The sequence below is a fragment of the Myxine glutinosa genome, chromosome 14 (assembly GCF_964187855.1).
Source record: "Myxine glutinosa chromosome 14, kmMyxGlut1.1, whole genome shotgun sequence".
Taxonomy (NCBI): domain Eukaryota; kingdom Metazoa; phylum Chordata; class Myxini; order Myxiniformes; family Myxinidae; genus Myxine; species Myxine glutinosa.
In genome coordinates, this window is record NC_136274.1 from 17,726,770 (window position 1) to 17,747,023 (window position 20,254).

Consider the following 20,254-nt stretch of genomic DNA (forward strand, 5'->3'; position numbering starts at 1 on the left):
CTTCCAAATCTAGTCGCTGACTGGGGATCCTCCATCATACAAAGTCCTTCCTTAGTATGCCTGAACTCCTATCCACCTACAAGGCTTTCATCCGAAGCATGGAGTACTGATCTACCCACTGGGATGGCTCCCCTTCCTCACATCTTGCTCACCTTCATGCCATGGAATTAAGCATGGCCTTTAAGATTCATGGAATCTCGCTCAATAAAGCTGAATCGATGGGCTTATCACTTCACCATCGCAGAAAGGTTTTGCACCATCTGGTCTTTCCACGCTTTGTCTTTTCACGTGAAGGGGTTCCCTTCCCTCCCCAATAGGTTTCTGTATGGCTTACATGGTCCACCATCAACCCCCTTCTAGTGAAACTACCAAAATCCAGGATCGCTGCTCTCCTACACTCATCTGTGCCTCCTTTTTCCCACCTGTGCATTCAACTTCCACATCCTCCTCAATCTCATTCTTCCCTCCACGTCTACAAGACAGCTGTTCACCACCAACTCAGATAGTCTCCAGTTCAAAAACTTGACCTTTTATTCCCTGTTTAAGCCACCTCAACCCACCCCAATCCTTCCTCCTTCCAAATTTCCAGTTTTCCATGCTGATAATTTCCTTCTTTATCAAATCTTGTCCACCCCATGCATCCTCTCCTGCCCCCCATTCCTCCTGCCCCCATTCCTCCCACACTCATTGTTTGTCCAAGTCTGCCTCTATTTTGTCCTTCAACTCTGCAGATGGTGTTTCCCCCTTCTCTCAACTGCTCCTTTTATCTTGTGTCCTGAACGGCTCAGTATACTGATACTAGCTCTTCCACGAGCCTTGAATATGTATACAAAAAAAACACCTTTCGAAATTTGATGATCCTTTTAACAATCGTCTTGGTCAACAAAAACAACAGGCATTTTAAGGCCATTTTCCCTGCTGGAGTGGGGGTTAGCCTTGCAGGCCCCATGACAATCTTCTCCATTTTGCCCTATTTTCTGCATCTCCCCTTGTTAACCCCCTTGCCCGCATTTCTTCTTCCACCACCTTTAGCCAAGTCTTTCTCAGTCTTCCCCGTCCTCTACTTCCTTCTACATTCATTTCCATCACTCTTCTCAACCAGTCACTTTCATCCTTCCTCAACGCATGACCAAACCATCTCAACCTGTTCCTCTTCACAGCATCAATCCCAGGGTCTATTCCCATCATCTTTCGCAATTCATCATTTGTCTTCCTCGCTCTCAACGACACTCCACACATCCACCGAACCATTCGCATTAACACCCTTTCCAGCATTCTTTGCTGCTCTACGTTCATTACCCATGTCTCGCTCCCATAAATCATAACACTTCTCACACATGCAGCATACACCTTTCCCTTCAGCTTCAACGACACTCCCCTCTTCGTCAGCATGCCACTCAGTTCCCGAAACTTCTTCCATGCACATCTCACTCTAATAACCGTTGCCAAGTCTGATCCGCCTTCTCCATTCAGCATGTCTCCGAGGTAGCAAAATGTTTTCACACCTTCTAGCTTCACGCTGTCTCCAAGATGCAACTCAACATTTCCTCCATCTGCAGCTCCCTCTGTGCACACCTTACATTTGAATGTAGCTGCCACACTGGTTAATGACCCTCTCAGACCACTACATTTTTGATGAACCCACTCAGCGCACATTGCACATTGAATGGAGTTCTCTCCGACACCCTTCCTGCACACAGCATACGGCCACTTTCCAGTTCTTTCCACCTCACCACATGCTTTACCACTTGCCATCACCTTCGTCTTTCCGATATTCACCTTCAGACCTTTTGTCTCCATACATTCCTTCCACTTGTTCATCTTCTCCTTCAGTCCATCCATACTCTTCGCAATCAACACCAGATCATCTGCATACAACAACTCCCACGGTAAACCCTCCTTTACGTTCCGAGCCAGCACCTCCATCACAGCTACAAATAGTAGTGGACTTAGTACCGACCCCTGATGCACTCCCACCTTCACCTCAAACTCACCACTGTTCCTGTCCTTCGTCCTTACAGCTGCGCGCGCTCTCTCGTACATTGGCCATCACTACTCTGATCAACCATTCCTCCATCATTGTACATACATCACGTCTTGGTCATTGTACACTAAATGGAAACTTCATAGGGGGGGCATTGTGCTTGTGAATATGACAGCTGTGAAGATATCATTGGCTTCGTGTAGCACCAATATGGCAGCTGTATGATTTTAACGGAACAATTGTGGGTGGAGTCAGACCAGGTGTCTAACCAATGGGTGTAAAGAAAGGCACAAATGGATGGACAAACAAGCATTTTATCATGCAAACACACACACACACACACACACACACACACACACACACACACACACACACACACACACACACACACACACACACACACACACACACACACACACGATGGAAGAAAAGGACTTGATGGAACGGAAGACCGGACAAATCATTCAAAACTTGAGCTCAGTTTCTCTTGCAATTACCCTGAGTACCAACCTTTACAAATTGGTCGCACAGCGGTTGTGCAGCAAACACATGGACTATGAAAGAGTTACCCCCCACCACACTTTCCACCCCCAAGAACACAAATCAGCTCACCGGCAAGCCCTTCTCCCCAGCCGCCCCCTTGCTGCCCTTTTCTCCCTGTGGAACAGAGAAAGGCAAATCAGGCACAGAGTCTGGGTCATGTTGTGGTGGCAAGCAAAATGAGCCGCAATATATGCTGGGCCACACTTCCTACATAGATAGACTCCATCTCTCTTCGATGATATAATGAAATACCAATGTGATGGAAGAAATAACAGAGGAAATAATAACGGTATAAAGTAAGAAATAATACCAATGCTGCCCCAAACATGGCGAACAATGCCAATGTGACTCCAAACATTGTGCATAATGCCAATGCAATGCCAATCACAGCAAATAAGGTGAGTGTAAGCTGAAATTGGCATCTCGCCATGTTTGGGGTTTTGGAAGCTGAAATTGGCAAATTTGGGGTTTGGGGTAAGCTGAAATTGGCAAATAATGTGAAAATAATGAAATACCAATGTGATGGAAGAAATAACAGAGGAAATAATAAAGGTATAAATAAAGTAAGAAATAATACCAATGCTACCCTAAACATGGCGAACAATGCCAATGTGACCCCAAACATTGTGCATAATGCCAATGCAATGCCAATCACAGCAAATAAGGTGAGTGTAAGCTGAAATTGGCATCTCTAATGCATGCGGCGAGCAGGTCACAACCCATCGATTCGATGTGGCAATGCGGTTGGGGAAGGTTGGAAAATGAACCGCACCACCCATGACGGGCATCAACCATCAGGCCCAATTCTCGGAGGGCCGCTGAATACTTACTTCATCCTGGCCTTTAAGATGAATGGGAATTAACTGCATTTTGCAGCAAAAGCTCCCTTTCCAAGCCGCATACATCATTGCCGCCTCCCACGACATCACTGCCATGATCGGCAACTTACATCGGTGATTCCATCGTGGGGCGAGAAACTCAAAAGGATCTCAACCTGAACGCCATTTAATCTTGAGGGTTTACAGATGATCTTTTTTTTTTTTTTAAATGTCTCGTCTAAGCTCATGGAGTAAGTAGCCAGTACACCTTAGACATGGACAATAAACATGGCACATGTGATTTGTACCTGAGACTCCGACACCGTGATGGATGTGCTCAGATGGAAATGCGCCGGCAAAACTGATCGATCTCCTCTTGTGGCCAAACGTGAATTTTGCTCCATTTTTGGGGCCGTTATCACATTCCATGTGGAATATGGTGAAATTTTTTTTATGGTACTTCCCTACCATCCCATTTCACTCCCACTTCTCCGTCCTCTCCGCACCTTCTATGACTTCCAATCTCTTTTCTCTCCAATCATCATTTTAACGAACACTGATAACATCGCCAGTCACACACAATATTAACAAGGATTTTTCTCATTAACAGCAGGTCACATTTTTCTTGAACAAATTTTCAAATCTCTCATCTATTGAGAAAAAATAATGCACGGAACACTTCAAAACTCGGACGAAAAGAGATTTTGTGAAGCAATGCAAGTGGAACGTTATCTCGAAACATAATTGTGAATAACTGAAGAACTGTTAGGATACGCATTGCATCATTTTGTGGTGATTTTGCAATGAATCAAACGATATATTATTTTCATCATGGTGATACTTAAAAAAAAAATTTAATGACATAAATTTTACGCTTGTGGAGATTAAATGAGTCTGCACTGTGAATGGCATTTTGCAGCACTTCACTTTTCATATATATTGTATGCTGCAGTGCATCAAAAGCAATTATGGGGGCACTCCAGGCTCACGAACTTCGCCACTGGGGCCACCGCTCACCCCGACCAGGCTCCCAACGCAAAAACTCCATTTTGAGGCTGCGGCCGCTCTACATATATATACTGTATATATATATATATATCAAGTCAAAATGTCACATTCTACCCTCTTGGTCGGAAAAAGAGTTTCCCCTTTGTGGAAACTTTGTGTTTCCCCAATACAATTGAGATTCTCAGTTTCCACCCGTTAGATGCCACAATTTTTCGGTCACATTTGCAGTTTCGCCAGTGAGTGCGTATAGAAACATTACCCACCTTCTGGTGGGGTCAAATGCAGTACGTTTTTTGCCTAAATCCTTCACGAACCGGCTTTCCATGCATAACGTTTGACTGAAGGTGGCACAGGATTGTGGAATTTATTGGTTCATGGTTTGGCATTCGCCTTTTCTGATGTTTATGTTTTAAACATGACCTGGACCTAGTTATTTCGTAATACCTGTATATTGTATATTGTATATTGTTTAGTTAGGTGTCTGATGTTTATATGGTTATATGTGCATTGCTTATGTGGTCTTGTTGTTTCATGGAGGCTTTCCACACTGTTTATAACTTTTCCTGATGGTACATCACAAACTTGGAAATGTCTTCTAAATTATTTGTGCTGAAATCATAGAATATCTCTGGAAGAAAGCGCTCAACCACAAATAGTAGTTGTTCACGTGCCCAATTTTCCACTCACAAGGATTATTAGCCCGTCCCCGGCACAGCAGGTGGACGTGGTTTTGCAATCAGTTCTGTCTGTCTGTCTGTCTGTCTGTCTGTGTGTGTGTGTGTATGTATGTGTGTCTGTCCGGGCCATAACGTTTTTTTACCATTTGAGTTTTGTCATCAAATTTTAACCAAACCTTTATTATGATAATATGGAGAAGGCAAATTCATAATTTTGTCAAAAGGTCAAAGGTTAGTGTCACATAAAATCATCAATTTTCATCCAATTGACCTGAAATTTCAATTTACCATTTGAGTTTTGTCATCACATTTTCAACAAAGCTTTATTATGATAAAGCGGAGAAGAAAAATTAATAATTTTGTGACAAAGTCAAAAGTTTAAAGGTCAGCATCACCTAAAATCATCAATTTTCATTCAATTGACCTGAAATTTTAATTTACCATGAGTTTGGTCATCAAATTTTCAACAAAGCTTTATTTTGAGAATATGGAGAAGGCAAATTAATAATTTGGTCAAAATGTCAAAGGTCAGCATCACAAAAGTCAATATTTATCCAATTGACCTCAAATTTTAAGAATCTGCATGTTGGTCACTGAAATGGTTCACCAATCAAAAGCTATAAGCCAATTGTTTTTTTAGATCAAAGGTCAAATGTCAAGGTTGCATAAATCGTCAATGTTCGTACAATTGACCTGAAATTTGAAGAATTTGCATATTGGGTTACAGAGTTGGTTCACCAATCAAGAGCTAGAAGCTGGTTATTTTTTTTAGATCTAAAGCTCAAAGGTCAAGGCTGCATAAAATCATCAATTTTCATTTTGTATTTTTAACTCAACTGGACTATGTCCAGCTGAGTTTTTGTCGACACCCAGTGTCCGTCGTCCATCGTCCGTCTGTCTGTCTGTCTGTCTGTCGTCTGTAAACAATTCGACGTCTACGCTCTAAAAGTCACAAATATTGATGAAATTCGATGAAACTTGTTATGCAGCATCTTTAAGACATAAACTAGTTTGGGATTGCATTTTGGCATTGCACGCCCCAAAAATGGGCGTGGCAGGGCGGCCATATTGAAAAAATCAATTTTTGTCAATCTGGTACTTCCTAATGTAGCTAGAAGGCTGAAACGTGGTGTGTAGACAGTATGTAACAAACCTCAACACATATATTACGGGTTTTGACGATGTCCGAAAAATGACCTCGTCATGACCTATGACATGTCTTGACCCATAAACATCAGTTTGGACGACGTCCAAGCTCTAAAAGTCACAAATACTGATCAAATTTGATGAAAGTTGTGCCTTTTGCCACTTAAAGATATTTGAAAACACGCACATATAAACACGCACTTAAAGATAAACGCACATATAAACATATAAATGCACATATAAACTATGGAGTTTGTGTTTCTATTATGCATATTCTAAACATATTGATATAGACCAGTTGAGTTCAGGTTCCCTGGAACCTCTAGTTTTAAACTGTTTTCGTTATTTTGAGCATACAGAAGAAGACGAAGAAAACATCTGAATACAAACGGACGCGGGCAAGCTTTGCATTTTCAGATGCTTTCTAGCTTGCTTTGTTTTTATAATCTCAAGTTTGTCTGATACAACATGAACAAAAACAATACCTTCTGTTTTCAAATAATTATGCTATCCTGAAATCTGTCCCATCTTTTTGCCACACCCGGTATTTATAAAGCGAGTAAACAAGCAGAAGCATATCTGGTATAATCTGGTGACATTTCACTTACTTCCCAGCGGGCTTCCATACTTGGAGCAAAGAAGCCCACTGGGAAGAGAGTGAAATGTCGCCTGAGAAAAGATCTGCTGTCACTTGTTTGCTGGACTAGCAGGGTAGACATTGTTACAATATTTGGATGGATATACCTTTAAATTTTTTTAAAATATATCGTAAGTTGTACTGTAAGGCTGATCCATAATCAAGCCCCTATTTCAAACATAGAGAAACAGTACTTATTATAGGTAGAGCATACAAATTTTTTTTCTTTGCTTTCAGATTGATCCATTATGGCAGATAGATTAACTGCTACTCAAAGAGTGTGAGATGCTGCACAGTATGAGGTTTGGCAGTCTGTAATTGCAATTAAAAGATGGTGGCAGCAAGAAATGGGAATACGAGCGACTTTGGATCCAAAAACTATTAAAAACTGTCAACAAAAGCTCATAACAACTGGTTCAGTGAAGGACTGGGATGGAAGATGACAAACTTCCTGTGGTCGACCCTGCCATGTGCTTCTTTGCCCAACTAATGTCATCCAATCGATCAAGTAGACTATTTATGTAACTTTTCCGGTATGCTGGTCTCGAGATCCAACCCTAATGGTCCCTCCTCAGGGCCAATCTGTCCACAGCATTAGAGGGGGTCTGCAGATCTTGCAGATCTTGCAGCTCAACGTAGAAGTCGGTCGCAAGCTAAACGTGATAACCTCTCTCGACTATAAAACTGGATTTCAAAAGAAAGAAAGAGGCAGTTTGGATTGTACGAACGAATCCAGACTCACCTCACCCAGCTAGGCAGGGCTGGGTCTGCCAAATAAAATAGGCAGGGGAAGACCTCACTTCAGACCTAGCGTAGCTTGTCCTGAATCCGTGACCCAGCTTGGTTCATTCTGGTAGGCTTTGAGCAGGCAGCATTCGTAATTGTTTCCACACAATGGTCCAGCTCATTTCTGAGATGACCTGACATGCACACAACCACCCGTACAGAGGTGTTCCTGATGTGCTCACCACAGCCGCAGCCCATTCTGAGGTAACTCTGACGTGCTCACCATAGCCACCCTCAAATCAAGGTGTGTTCTGGGCTTTAAGCTTGCACAGGGAGCCACCGTGGAGGGGTTGACTTCAGTGTGCCGTATACAATTCTCATTGCAGAGTTCACGATAGTGTGAAGGCGCTTAGTGAGACTGCTCACAGCCCAGACAGGTGCACGGTACTCTACAGTAGGATACACTAGTGTGAGGGTAGAAGTGCGAAGGCTGCGTGTGCCAGCTCTCCAGCTAGTGCCGGCAAGCTTACGGATGAGGTTCACGCTCGTCTTCGTTTTCTCACAAACCCTTTTCCGATGTTCCCTGTATGTCAGGCTGTGATCCAGAGTGATTCAAACACATTTTGGATGTGGTTCATTCTGGACTGACTTCTGGATTTGGGTCCAGAGCATGAAATCGATGTATTCAGGAAACACACAATGCTGACCCACCAATTTCTCATTATCGAATCTGTGGTTTTAAACTCGCTGCTAGGAACATGTCTCCTGCCACCTTGATGCTGCTCACCCACTCCAACATCACCCACCACAAGTCACAGTGAATGCTGTAGCATCAAAGGTCCTGCAGAATTCCAAAGGCATGATCACGTCCAAGCAACTAAAATCCAATGTGCATCGGGAACTTTCTGCTACCATGGCTACACTACCTACTACCTCTAGCTTGGCATCCCCATACACCCTTCATGAAACAGAAGCTGCACTCAAATCAACAAAGTCTGGGAAAGCAGCTCGCCAAAATGATATATACCCAGAATTCCGAAATAACCCTAGAACCCAAAGGTAATGCTTGGTGTACTTCCTTCTTTACTGCTATCCATCAATCTGGCAAAATTCCTTTGATGTGGAGATAACCTAAGGCCATACCCAAGACAGGAAAGATGCTAGATTACCCTTCAAACTACCGCCCAATCTCATTACTCTGCACATCATACAAGTTGTTTGAGCGTCTTCTGCTAAGCGGTATCTCATCACGAGTTGAGCATTCCATCGCAAATGGAACATTCAGGCCAGGGAGAAGCTCTGTGTATCAGGTCCTGGCTTTAACAATGTAAATTGAGACTGGATACCAATGCTCTCTCAAGAGTGGTGTAGCATTGATAAATGTGTCAACAGCTTATGCCATCGTTTGGAGACATGGGCTCCTTCTCAAGACAGCAAAGCTGCTTCCCTGCCATGCAACCATGTGAGTGCAGGTACTATCATATATGCTTAGCAATCGTCGTTTCAGAGTCTTCCTGTACTTGGGGATATGACCAGTGACACCAAGAACTCTGAATGATGGTCTCCCCCAAGGATGACTGTAAGCCCCGATGCTGTTCATCATACATGTATATACAAGTGACCCACCTGTGACTACTTCACAAAGGTTTGCTTATGCTGATGAACTCGGTCTTGCCTGCCAATCGTGCAACAATGATGATGTGAGTAGAGCTCTTACGAACGACTTCAAGGTTTTGGAGGAGTATTTCACCAAATGAAGACTCCGCCGAATACATTGAAAACTACTGTCACTGTCTTCCACCTGAGCAATCGCCTGGCTCATGCCAAGCAAGATGTTTCCTTATGTGGTAAGTCAGTCCAGAATGAACCACACCCAAAATATGTTTGAATCATTCTGGATCACAGCCTGACATACAGGGAACATCTGAAAAGGGTTTGTGAGAAAACGAAGACGAGCGTGAACCTCATCCGTAAGCTTGCCGGCACTAGCTGGAGAGCTGGCACACGCAGCCTTCGCACTTCTATCCTCACTCTAGTGTATCCTACTGTAGAGTACCGTGCACCTGTCTGGGCTGTGAGCAGTCTCACTAAGCGCCTGGACACTATCGTGAACTCTGCAATGAGAATTGTATACGGCACACTGAAGTCAACCCCTCCACTGTGGCTCCCTGTGCAAGCATAAAGCCCAGAACACACCTTGATTGAGGGTGGCTATGGTGAGCACGTCATTGTTACCTCAGAATGGGCTGCGGCTGTGGTGAGCACATCAGGAACACCTCTGTACGGGTGGTTGTGTGCATGTCAGGTCATCTCAGAAATGAGCTGGACCATTGTGTGGAAACAATTATGAATGCTGCCTGCTCAAAGCCTACCAGAATGAACCAAGCTGGGTCACGGATTCAGGACAAGCTACGCTAGGTCTGAAGTGAGGTCTTCCCTTGCCTATATTATTTGGCAGACCCAGCCCTGCCTAGCTGGGTGAGGTGAGTCTGGAGTCGTTCCTACAATCCAAACTGCCTCTTTCTTTCTTTCTTTTCTTCTTCTTCTTCTTCTTGCAGAATGAATGCAGGTACGTTTCCCCTCTGTTTGTGTTGATGCCCTACAAGAATACTAGCTTAGGATACGTCAACTCTTTTGTGCATTGTTACTTTACTTATTTTTGCTGCAGATACATCCCGTTTTGCCTTTAATTTTTCTTGGTAAATAAAGAGTTGCAAATAAAGACCTTTTCACCATTGCTTTGTAAATAAATAATCTCTGTGCATTTTTCATCTGCTTTGTTCTCGTCCTTTCTTCTATCGACCTGACATAAGGGTATAGAGAGTGGATAGCTTGGAGTTCTGCCCCACTGATTTGCTTCGGTAGTGTTTCATCAGCGTTCACTCACGGTGCGCTCAGACACATTTGTAATAGTAGTTGGAAGACAGGTTACCGCTGAGGGTGCTGTCATTAGCTGAGGTCATTGGGTCAACAACAGGTAACACTACATAAAGGTGAGGAGACCCTGTTCGTCCCAATTATCTCAACCAACATCAGTGGTTGTTTAACAACGCATCGTGGTGTGGAGTTATCCATGACCTGGTGGCCTCAGGTCCGGAGGTCAGGGAGCTGGTCCGTAGGACAGGGAGCTGGTCCGAGGAACCCCATCGTGGTAACAACTGATCCCTGGTGCCGTTAACTATTCAACCCCTTTGCTATGACACTCAAAAATTGAGCTCAGGCGCATCCAATTTCTTTGATCAACATTGAGAGGTTTGTACAACTTGATTGGACTCCACCTGTGGCCAATTAAATTGAATGGACATGATTTAGAAGGAAACACACCTTTCTATACAAGGTCTCCCAGTTAACATTGCATGTCAGAGCAGAAACTCTACCATGAAGTCTAAGGAACTGTCCATAGAATTTTGAGATAGAATAGGGAGGAGGCATAGATCTGGGGAAGGGTATCAAACAATTTCTAGTGTTGAAAGTTCCCCAAAGCACAGTGAGCTCCATTATTAGGAAATGGAAAGAATATAGAACTACACAGACTCTTCCTAGAGCTGGCCGTCCAACTAAACTGAGCAACCGGACACGAAGCATCTTGGTCAGGGAAGTGACCAAGAACTCAATGACCATTCTGACAGAACTATAGTGTTCTTTGGCTGATATAGGAGAATCTGCTGAAAGGACAACAGTCTCTATAACACTTCACAAATCTAGGCTTTATGTGAGAGTGGCCAGACGGAAGCCACGACTGAATAAAGGCACATGACAGCACACCTGTAGTTTACGAAAAGGCGCGTGAAAGACTGAGCATGAGGCATTAACATTCTGTGTTCTGATGAGATGAATATTGAACTCTTTGACCTGAATGCAAAGCTCTACATCTGGCAGAAACCAAGCACAACTAATCACCCATCTAATACCGTCCCTACCATGAAGCATGGTGGTGGAAGCATCATGCTATGGGGATGCTTTTCAGTGGCAGGGACTGGGAGACCTGTAAGGATAGAGGGAACTGTGAATGGAGCCAAATACAGTCAAATCCTTGATGAGAATCTGCTTCAGAGCGCAAAAGACCTAAAACTGCAGAGATTTACATTCCAACAACACAATGACCCCAAGAATACAGCCAAAGCAACACTAGAATGGCTTCAGAACAAGAACGTGAAAGTCCTTGAGTAGCCCAGCCAATGCCCAGACTTGAACTCCATTGAGAATCTGTGGAAAGACTTGAAGATCGCTGTTCATCGACACTCCCCATCCAACTTGACAGAGCTTGAACAAATCTGCAAGGAAGAATGGGAGAAATTCCCCAAATCCAGATGTGCAAAGCTGATGCAGACATACCCAAGAAGACTCGAAGCTTTCCCAGCTGTTTGGCTTTATCACGTTTTCCCAGCTGCTTGGCTGATTCTTACTCATTCTTACCCGAATGGAGTGTTATCTTTGATTTTTTTTTCTCAACATATTCGAATTGTCTCTCGTTCATCAGCCTTTGGAAACTGTGAAATCACCAGGTCTTCTTCTCATGATTGGGGAGGTGGTAGGAATTTGTAAATAGAAAGTTGCGGCTCATCGAAAAGCTAGAACACAGAAGAGAACAGAAAGAACACTGTGGAAAGCAGGAGACACACCAACAGCAGGGTAGATGGATACAACAGAGGAACACTTGCCAGAAGAATAGGCAAGGGGTAGAGAATGAAACCAAGGGGAGGGGAGAAGGACACAAGCTGAAGGACACAAACTAGAAGGGGAAGGGGAGGGTGAAAAAAACAAAAACAGGAAGGAAACCCAGGGATGAAACAGCAACGGAACAAATAATCGGAAAGGTGGGTGAAGAGAGAGGGGAAAAAATAAAATAACCTGTGAAGGAGGGGGTGGGCTTGGGGATGGGAAATTATGGTTTAAAAATCTCAGGAGTATGGATGGGCAATGGATGGAAGAGGAGGTGAACATCCATCTTGAAGCCCTGAAGGGAAGTATGAGATTGAACAAGCTGAGGAAGTTGGTTCCACAGGCAAGATAAAAGAGGGCCTAATGAGTGCAGGTGAGAGGTGAGTCTGGATTTTGGAGAGTTTAACCACGAGAGGGTTATTGGCAAACTGTGTGCACCCTGCAGAACCCCTGCCGGTCGGGATGGGGTGGGAGGGAGCAGAGCATGGAAAATGCAGAAGGTGCAAGACCAGAGAGGAAGTGGTACAATAAAGAGATCACAGAACTGTCTGCAATGCGGGAATAGCTGGCACTGAAAGTATACTTCCTCACGGTAGATTACAATGATTTTGTGGGCATCGGTCTCCATAGCATTATGAAGGAAAGGCATGAGGCACGGGCGCCCGGCCAAATTGGAGAGCAGTACTCTATCAAGCTGCGGATGAAGGCCTTGCGTGTTATTGGAAGTTTGGTTTTGCCAAAGAAAGACATGACACAATCGAGGATGACCAGCCCTCAAAAGTGTTGCAATTTGAGTGGGGGAAGGCACAGAATGTGGATTACACCGAATGGTGGAGTTACATGATATGGGAGTAACATGGTGATAGGGGACAAAGAATGGGGGTATGGGACAAAGAATGAGGAGGAAAGTGGGACAAAGAATAGGGGGAAGATTAGTTGGTCGTTTTCAGATGAAAGAAGAGCGTGAGGGAAGGGATGTAAATGAATGTGAAAAGACGAATATGATGGAATGGCGATGAAAGGAAAAGGAAGGGAAGGAGTCAGTGAGGACCCACACATGATGAAAACGTAACTGCAGACTTGGCATTTAATATGGAATTATTTTTTTTTACTTGACTTGGGTATACTTTCTGAACTCAGTATATCAATCTGGTGAGTTTATTTTACCCTTTGGTGATGTCTTTGTTGAAAGAACCATGTCACTGATTGTCTTTCACAGCAAGAAGTCAATAACAGGTTTATATCACAGGTGGCGTGACAAAATGTAAGGACAGGTACATTTGACGATTGGCTTCACAATCGGGTATATAAGGGTTGTTGCGTTCTGTATTAGTGGAAAACAACTGCTGCACGTCTACAAAAGTTATTGCCGCTTCCTCTGGAGATGGTCCGTCAACTTGACAATGCTGTTTGTCATGGAGTGGTGGCTTTACGGAATTCTGGCATGAAACAGCGTGCTATTGCTCGGCAGTATGGCATCACTCAAGGTCAGGTGTCAAAGATCCTGAAACGAAATGCTCAGAGGGGTGTCCCTACTCCAATACCGAGGCCAGGACGTCCACGCAGAACCACAAGGAGAGATGATCGCCAGCTGCACCGGTTAGTCTGCAATGGCCGTACCTAGTCAGCTAATCGGCTTAGGGCTGAGTGGCAGCAACTGACAAATGTGCCTGTATCCAGAAGGCGAGTCAACCAACGACTGGTTCAAGCAGGCTATCATGCCAGGCGTCCCCTGAGAAAGCCACGCCTGACCAGACAACACAGCCAGCGCCGCTTGCAGTGGGCCAGAGAGCACCGTCAATGGCAGCCAGGACACTGGAATCACGTGACCTTCAGTGACGAGTCTAGATTTCTGGTCTATCGTCAAGATGGCCACGTCCGAGTGCGCAGACAAGTGCATGAAGCCCACAACGAAATTGTATAGTGCCAAGAGTCCAAGCTGGAGGTGGTGGGGTGACCGTTTGGGCTACTTTTCATGCAGGGGGCAAAACTGACCTGGTTGTTCTGAATGGAAACCTGAACCAGTTCAAGTACAGGGTCATTCTGGAAGAAACATTGCTTCCATTTGCTCGTGCAGCCTTTCGAGGAAACTTTGTCTTCCAAGATGACAATGCACGACTCATCGTGCTCGCATGATCCAACACTTTCTTGCCGACCGTGGTGTCGAGCATATGGAGTGGCCTGCCATGGCCCTGGATATGAATCCGATAGAGAACTTGTGGGCAGAATTAATGCGTCAAATCGACAACTTAGACCAGCAGCCTGCCTCTGTGCGTGAATTGCAGCAGACTATTGTCACTGCATGGCAAGCGATTCCTGTCCAAACCTTGGCAAATCTCGTGAACAGCATGCCTCGACGTGTACGTGCTCTCCTGAATGCTCGTGGGGGTTACACGAAGTACTGAACTGTAATTTTACTGTCCGTAATCCCAGTCATAATTTAGCTTTTGTTTTTGTTGAAATTTTTTTTGGCTAATGTGCAAAATAAAGAGATACTTCTGGAAAACGTACAGAAGTTTAACACAGTACTGTCCGTGAATTGAGTTCGATATCAGTTTCCATCACTTTCAAGGATCAATTTATTTGCTTCGAAATGTCAAATGTGGTTTTTGTTTCTTCTAAAGGTCACATTAACAAACTCTAGAATAATTTCAACATAATTCCAATGAACTTTTGGTTCTAAGTCATCTTGAAAAGTAAGTTCACCCCCACAAAAAAAAAATTCCATATTAAATGCCAAGTCTGTAGTAAACAACCAAACCGACCATCCAAACGTGCAGTAAGAAGGCTTTTTAAAGAAAGCATAAGGAAGGAGTTAGAACAGGCTGGGAATTGGAATGGTGAGAGCCTATGGGAGGAAAGAATAACAGGTGTACGAGTAAGGGGTTAAATGGGTATGCCGAACAAGGTGAGGCAGAGCACACGAGATGCCATGTTGTACTGTCTCTGCCAAAAAGTTTTCAAAAACACAACATTGCGGGTCAATAATAAGACTGCATGTAATTACCGTACTCATATGTTATGCTTCGGGGTTGCTGGGTCATTTTTTTTAGAGGACTTCATAACCCCCTCCTCTGCATAAAAAAATTAATTGTCCTCCGCCAGGGTGCCCACCGCTCCCACCGATCCCATCAACCTATTCCTCATAAATGATGTTATTTGACATCCATGAGGGTCAATATTTTTTCGATTGTAAACCTGTTAACTATCCTTTCCACCAGGTATGGCCTTGTCCTGCAACTATGGGTTTACAGTCATCATAATCTTTATCACCTGTCCATTTTCATGCTTAATTGTCTTCCTGGCTTTATATCTTCTATTTCATTACTCCTTTTCACCACCTTGTGATTTCAGTCCCGACTTAATATTTTACCAGTGGCACAGAAAACTGTTCACTACGGCGGCACTTGCCTCTTACACTTTTGTGAAAATGGTTTTCAAAATCCTCGGCCGTGCTCCATTTGCAAAAAAAAGAAAAGAGGAAGTTCATTTGTGAAAGACATTGAACCACCTTTAGAGGCCATTTCCCCCGCAGAGCAGGGGTTGGCCTTTTTCAAGCACCTTTTTCAGCAATGTTTTATGGCCGGATGCCCTTCCTGCCACCAACCCTGTTGGTCGCCTCTTGCAACCCACAGGGAATTACCAGTAAACTGGTACTTAATTTGATGACCTCGGAAGGATGACAGGCTGAGTCAACCCCCCTGGTGTTAATTCAGCGATAGACCGGGATTCAAACCCAGGATCCTAGGATCCCAAGCCGGCACCCTAACCGCCTAGCCAACACGAGGCTTTTTGTGAAAGACATTAAAAAAAAATTCAACAGCGACCCTCAAAAACAAAAAACACTTATTGACAGATATCCAAAGAGAAATGGAGAGATGTAGAGAGAGACAGACACACAGACAGACCAGTACATTGATTGTCTAATTATAACTTACAGGATTCCCGTGCATTCCAGATTCTCCAGGCCAACCTCTGTCTCCCTGCAAAGAAAATCCAAATCATTGCAAAAAAACATGCAAATTGTAGGGAAAAAAAATAAAATAAAAATAAATAAATAAATAACATGCTGGAATTCAAAGCACATTCTCTGAAAATGTGGAAAAATGAAAAATGAAGTGAAAAAAAATGAAGGAAAAAAGGAAAAATGAAGTGAAGGAAAATGTGGAAAAACAAAACTTCATTGCCAATGATAAGCGATGAATACAAATCAAATGTGTCATGGCGACATCCTCATTAGATTTTGCGTTAATTACACGTCAAGCAGTCAATTCAGCGGTGATGGACGGATCCTTCAGGACAACAAAACATCACAATCAACACCAGGAAAAAAAAAATTCATAAAAAAGTTAAAAAGAGTGTCCTATGCACAAAAGATTGATTCCGGGATAATGATATCATGCTCAAGTAAATAATTGGTCTCATTCAGTTATCCATTCAAAAACCTAACAATGCTGCAAATGCCCTGAATTTTGAGCTCCCTTATTTATGGTGAAAGCGTAGTGTTGCGTACTTTTGCCGCGTAATAAACTGGCGTAGTGGCATCTCGACTTTACAATTCAGTGCTTGGGCCTTTGGCTGCAATTCCATTGATGGAAACACTTACAATTATCACTGGAAGTATAGCGGAGGACAACGAGAGGCATTTGTCGAGGTTCATCAGCGCCATATTACCCGAAAACTCGATGCCGATGGAGGCAGACCTTCACGTTTTCATCCCAAACAGGTACAATCGGAACCATGTAAAGCTCTTCCTGTCATTAGCAGCCTCTATTTCCATTAATTTCTTCCGACCGAGAATAATTGCACTTTTTGAAAAGAATGTCAGAAATTTTGGAAATGTTTGTCCTGGGGAATGTCTCGTAAACCCGCTTGTTTTTACATTATTAGCATCCCTCCCAGGCCTCCCTTAAATTGCACTTATGAAAATGCTTCCAAAGATGTAAGCAGTGAGGCGAGCAGGAAAGGAAAAAGCCATTATGCAATGCTTCTCTTATCTTCACCACACAGGATTGCCTTGGCAATAAATGATCTAATGGTTCAGCGGCTAGAGCTTTCTCAACAACGTACCATGAACCAAACTTCCTCCCATTATCCAGGCTTTTGAAGGTGTCATCATGCAGGAAATTGGCACGAAATCTTGCTCTGTTTACCTGTGAGGATTTTCCCTCACCCCGATAATACTCCGGAACCGTCAGGCAACCTTTAATAGATGCAATGAGACTGCTCGGCTAAACTGTCTTGCTTGATTCTCCTGGAAATTGGCTGCCGGCCTTTGCTATCCCTTTACCTTCGTTGACTTTGCTTTACATCAAAGTTGTTCTCAAGAAGTCCCGTCGAGTTCGTTTTAAACCATCTTTGAAATGCTCGTGAAGACGTGAATGCCATTGTGTAACAGAATTAGGGAAGGATGTAAGGTGTTGTAACAATTTTAGATTAGGGTAGGAAACACTCAGTACCCTTTGGCATGATGCACTGTGAGATCACACCGGTCGGACGACTGCTTTGGTGGTCGATACTCCCACAATTTTGTGACCACTATTGCGACCAAGACAAGTCCGTTGGGAATTGTTCAAATACTTAGCTGGTCAAAAAATAAAATCTTCTTCTGCATATTGTGACTCGTTTTTTTCTTTTGCTGCATCATTACGCAGTTATATATAAATTAATAATGTAATGATATCTGGTTTGTGCATCTGCCCTGTTGGCACGATGACCAAGGAAGGGCAAAGCTGAAATCCAATACTCGAACCACCTAATGGAGCCCGTAGGCTGAAGGCACACGTATTGAGACGACGGGGTTCAGGAGCGTTTGAAAAAGTTTTTTCCCCCCAATTGTAAGGAATGGTCTACATATGTGGGTTAGTCTTTTCCTATTGGATTTCCAGCCTGTGGCACACCTTTCTTCCCAGTGGTGGATGTTTTTCCTGAAGCCGTTACAACAAAAGTTCTGCTTCTGACTCAAAGGGAAAATGTTTTCCAGGAGAAAATACTTTTGAGCTCACCTTGTACATCTAACCTAATTGCTTTAGTCGTCCATAGTTGAGTTTAACATGGAGAGAAGTTTTCCTGTAAAGGTTGTTCTTTGGTTATGTTGTCTTTCCTTTGTTCAGGTTCAGTCAAATTATTGAGAATGGTGCACCTCCCTGGCTCAGCTATCTTCGTGGGATCATTAGTAACATAATCTCTTCTGGTTTGCCTCCTTCTAATAAAGACACCTGACAAGGTCAAATTGGACTAAAACTGACGTTCTGGTACGTTGCCAGTCCGAGGTTCTGCATCATGAAATGTGTGGTGCTCCAAAATGAACATTAAGCCGGTTGTTCTATTTGCCATTAAGCAGACGTTAAAGGTCCTGTGGGATCTACCACAACAGCAGGTTCTGCACAGAATGTTACCAAAACCATGTATATTTTTTAATATTTGAAATTTGGGGAATGGTTGTCAAGTGGAAGTTCAGTAAATGGGATGGTCAATACTCCTAACTCGTTCAGAATGTTTTATAATCCTTCAAGATAACTGATAGGAGAATTTTATCAAATCTCATGAAAATTTTTTGTGAAGAGCAAATAAGATAAGTTAATCAGTATGAGTAAAGCAATGAGGATATAACACCACCCCAGAAGAGCGAAACATCCACTTTCTATGCCGAAGTATATTTCCCGCTAACATGCCTACGGGCCTCCAAATGGTGATCCGCTAATCAGAAATAGAAAAGGTCATACCTATCAAGAATGAAGAACAATGTCACATAGTTAACAGATAAACTGCAAGACAAAGTTTTCCACCACAAACGCATTGGGCCAAACTTGCCTGAACTCCTTTCTGTCCAGCCAGACCTGGCTCGCCCATTTCTCCCTGAAAGACAAAAGTCGTTCAAATGCAAGGATTAATTTGCAGAGAAGTTCAAAATTGGGGTCTCCAATGATTTCAACAGCGACATCTGAATGACGCTGAGCATGTGTGCAGTTTTGACTGTGAACTTCACATGTCTCTGAGTAAATACAGATAAGAAGAATGAGTGCATGCAATTTAAACTAAGGTCTGTGCTCCAAGCCAGAGAGTGTGCACCCCATGCAAGAGCATGTCTTCCAAGAAAGATTGAGCTAGTGCTCAAGCTCTGACCTCCAGAGTCAACAAAACATTCTGCAAGCCATAAATATATTTTAAGAATAAAAAAAAACTAGAACGACACTTCAACGTCACGACGTAAACCGATATGGCTCCTCTCACATTATTACATCATTATAATACTTGTACCAAGTTTGCTTTAAATCCGTACAGCTGTTCTCAACGTATTACATTTTTATCCGACATGACCTCTCACCTTTGACTTCTTGACCCCAAAATTTATTCAGTTCATGTTTACATCATTATACATACCTGTACCAAGTTTTAATTTAAATCCCTTCAGCTGTTCACAAGTTATCACATTTTTATCCGACATGACCTCTGACCTTTGACTTCTTGACCCCAAAATTTATTCAGTTCATGTTTACATCATTATACATACCTGTACCAAGTTTTAATTTAAATCCCTTCAGCTGTTCACAAGTTATCACATTTTTATCCGACATGACCTCTGACCTTTGACTTCTTGACCCCAAAATTTATTCAGTTCATGTTTACATCATTATACATACCTGTACCAAGTTTTAATTTAAATCCCTTCAGCTGTTCACAAGTTATCACATATTTACCTGACATGACCTCTGACTTTTGACCACGGGACCCCAAAATCTAATCAGTTATTCTTTACATCATTACACATACCTGTACCAAGTTTGAACTAGATCACTTCAGCCGTTCTCAAGTTATAGACATATTACGGACTTTGATCTGACCCCAAAATCTAATCAGTTAATCCTTACATCATTATACATACATACCTGTACCAAGTTTGAACTAGATCACTTCAGCCGTTCTCAAGTTATAGACATATTACGGACTTTGATCTGACCCCAAAATCTAATCAGTTAATCCTTACATCATTATACATACATACCTGTACCAAGTTTGAACTAGATCACTTCAGCCGTTCTCAAGTTATAGA

The 20,254-nt window shown here is 43.1% G+C and overlaps 1 protein-coding gene across 2 annotated transcripts in view; it reads right to left on the reverse strand.

Moving 5' to 3' along the window:
• Positions 1–20,254, reverse strand: part of LOC137439454 (uncharacterized) — a 400,511-nt gene that overhangs the window by 97,423 nt on the left and 282,834 nt on the right. For both annotated transcript variants that reach the window (XM_078768562.1, XM_078768561.1), the window contains exons 7-9: positions 19,015–19,059; positions 16,140–16,184; positions 2,597–2,641 (exon numbers count right to left, since the gene is read on the reverse strand). In XM_078768562.1, coding sequence (XP_078624688.1) covers positions 2,597–2,641; positions 16,140–16,184; positions 19,015–19,059 — 135 coding nt within the window. The remainder of the gene's footprint in view (positions 1–2,596; positions 2,642–16,139; positions 16,185–19,014; positions 19,060–20,254) is intronic.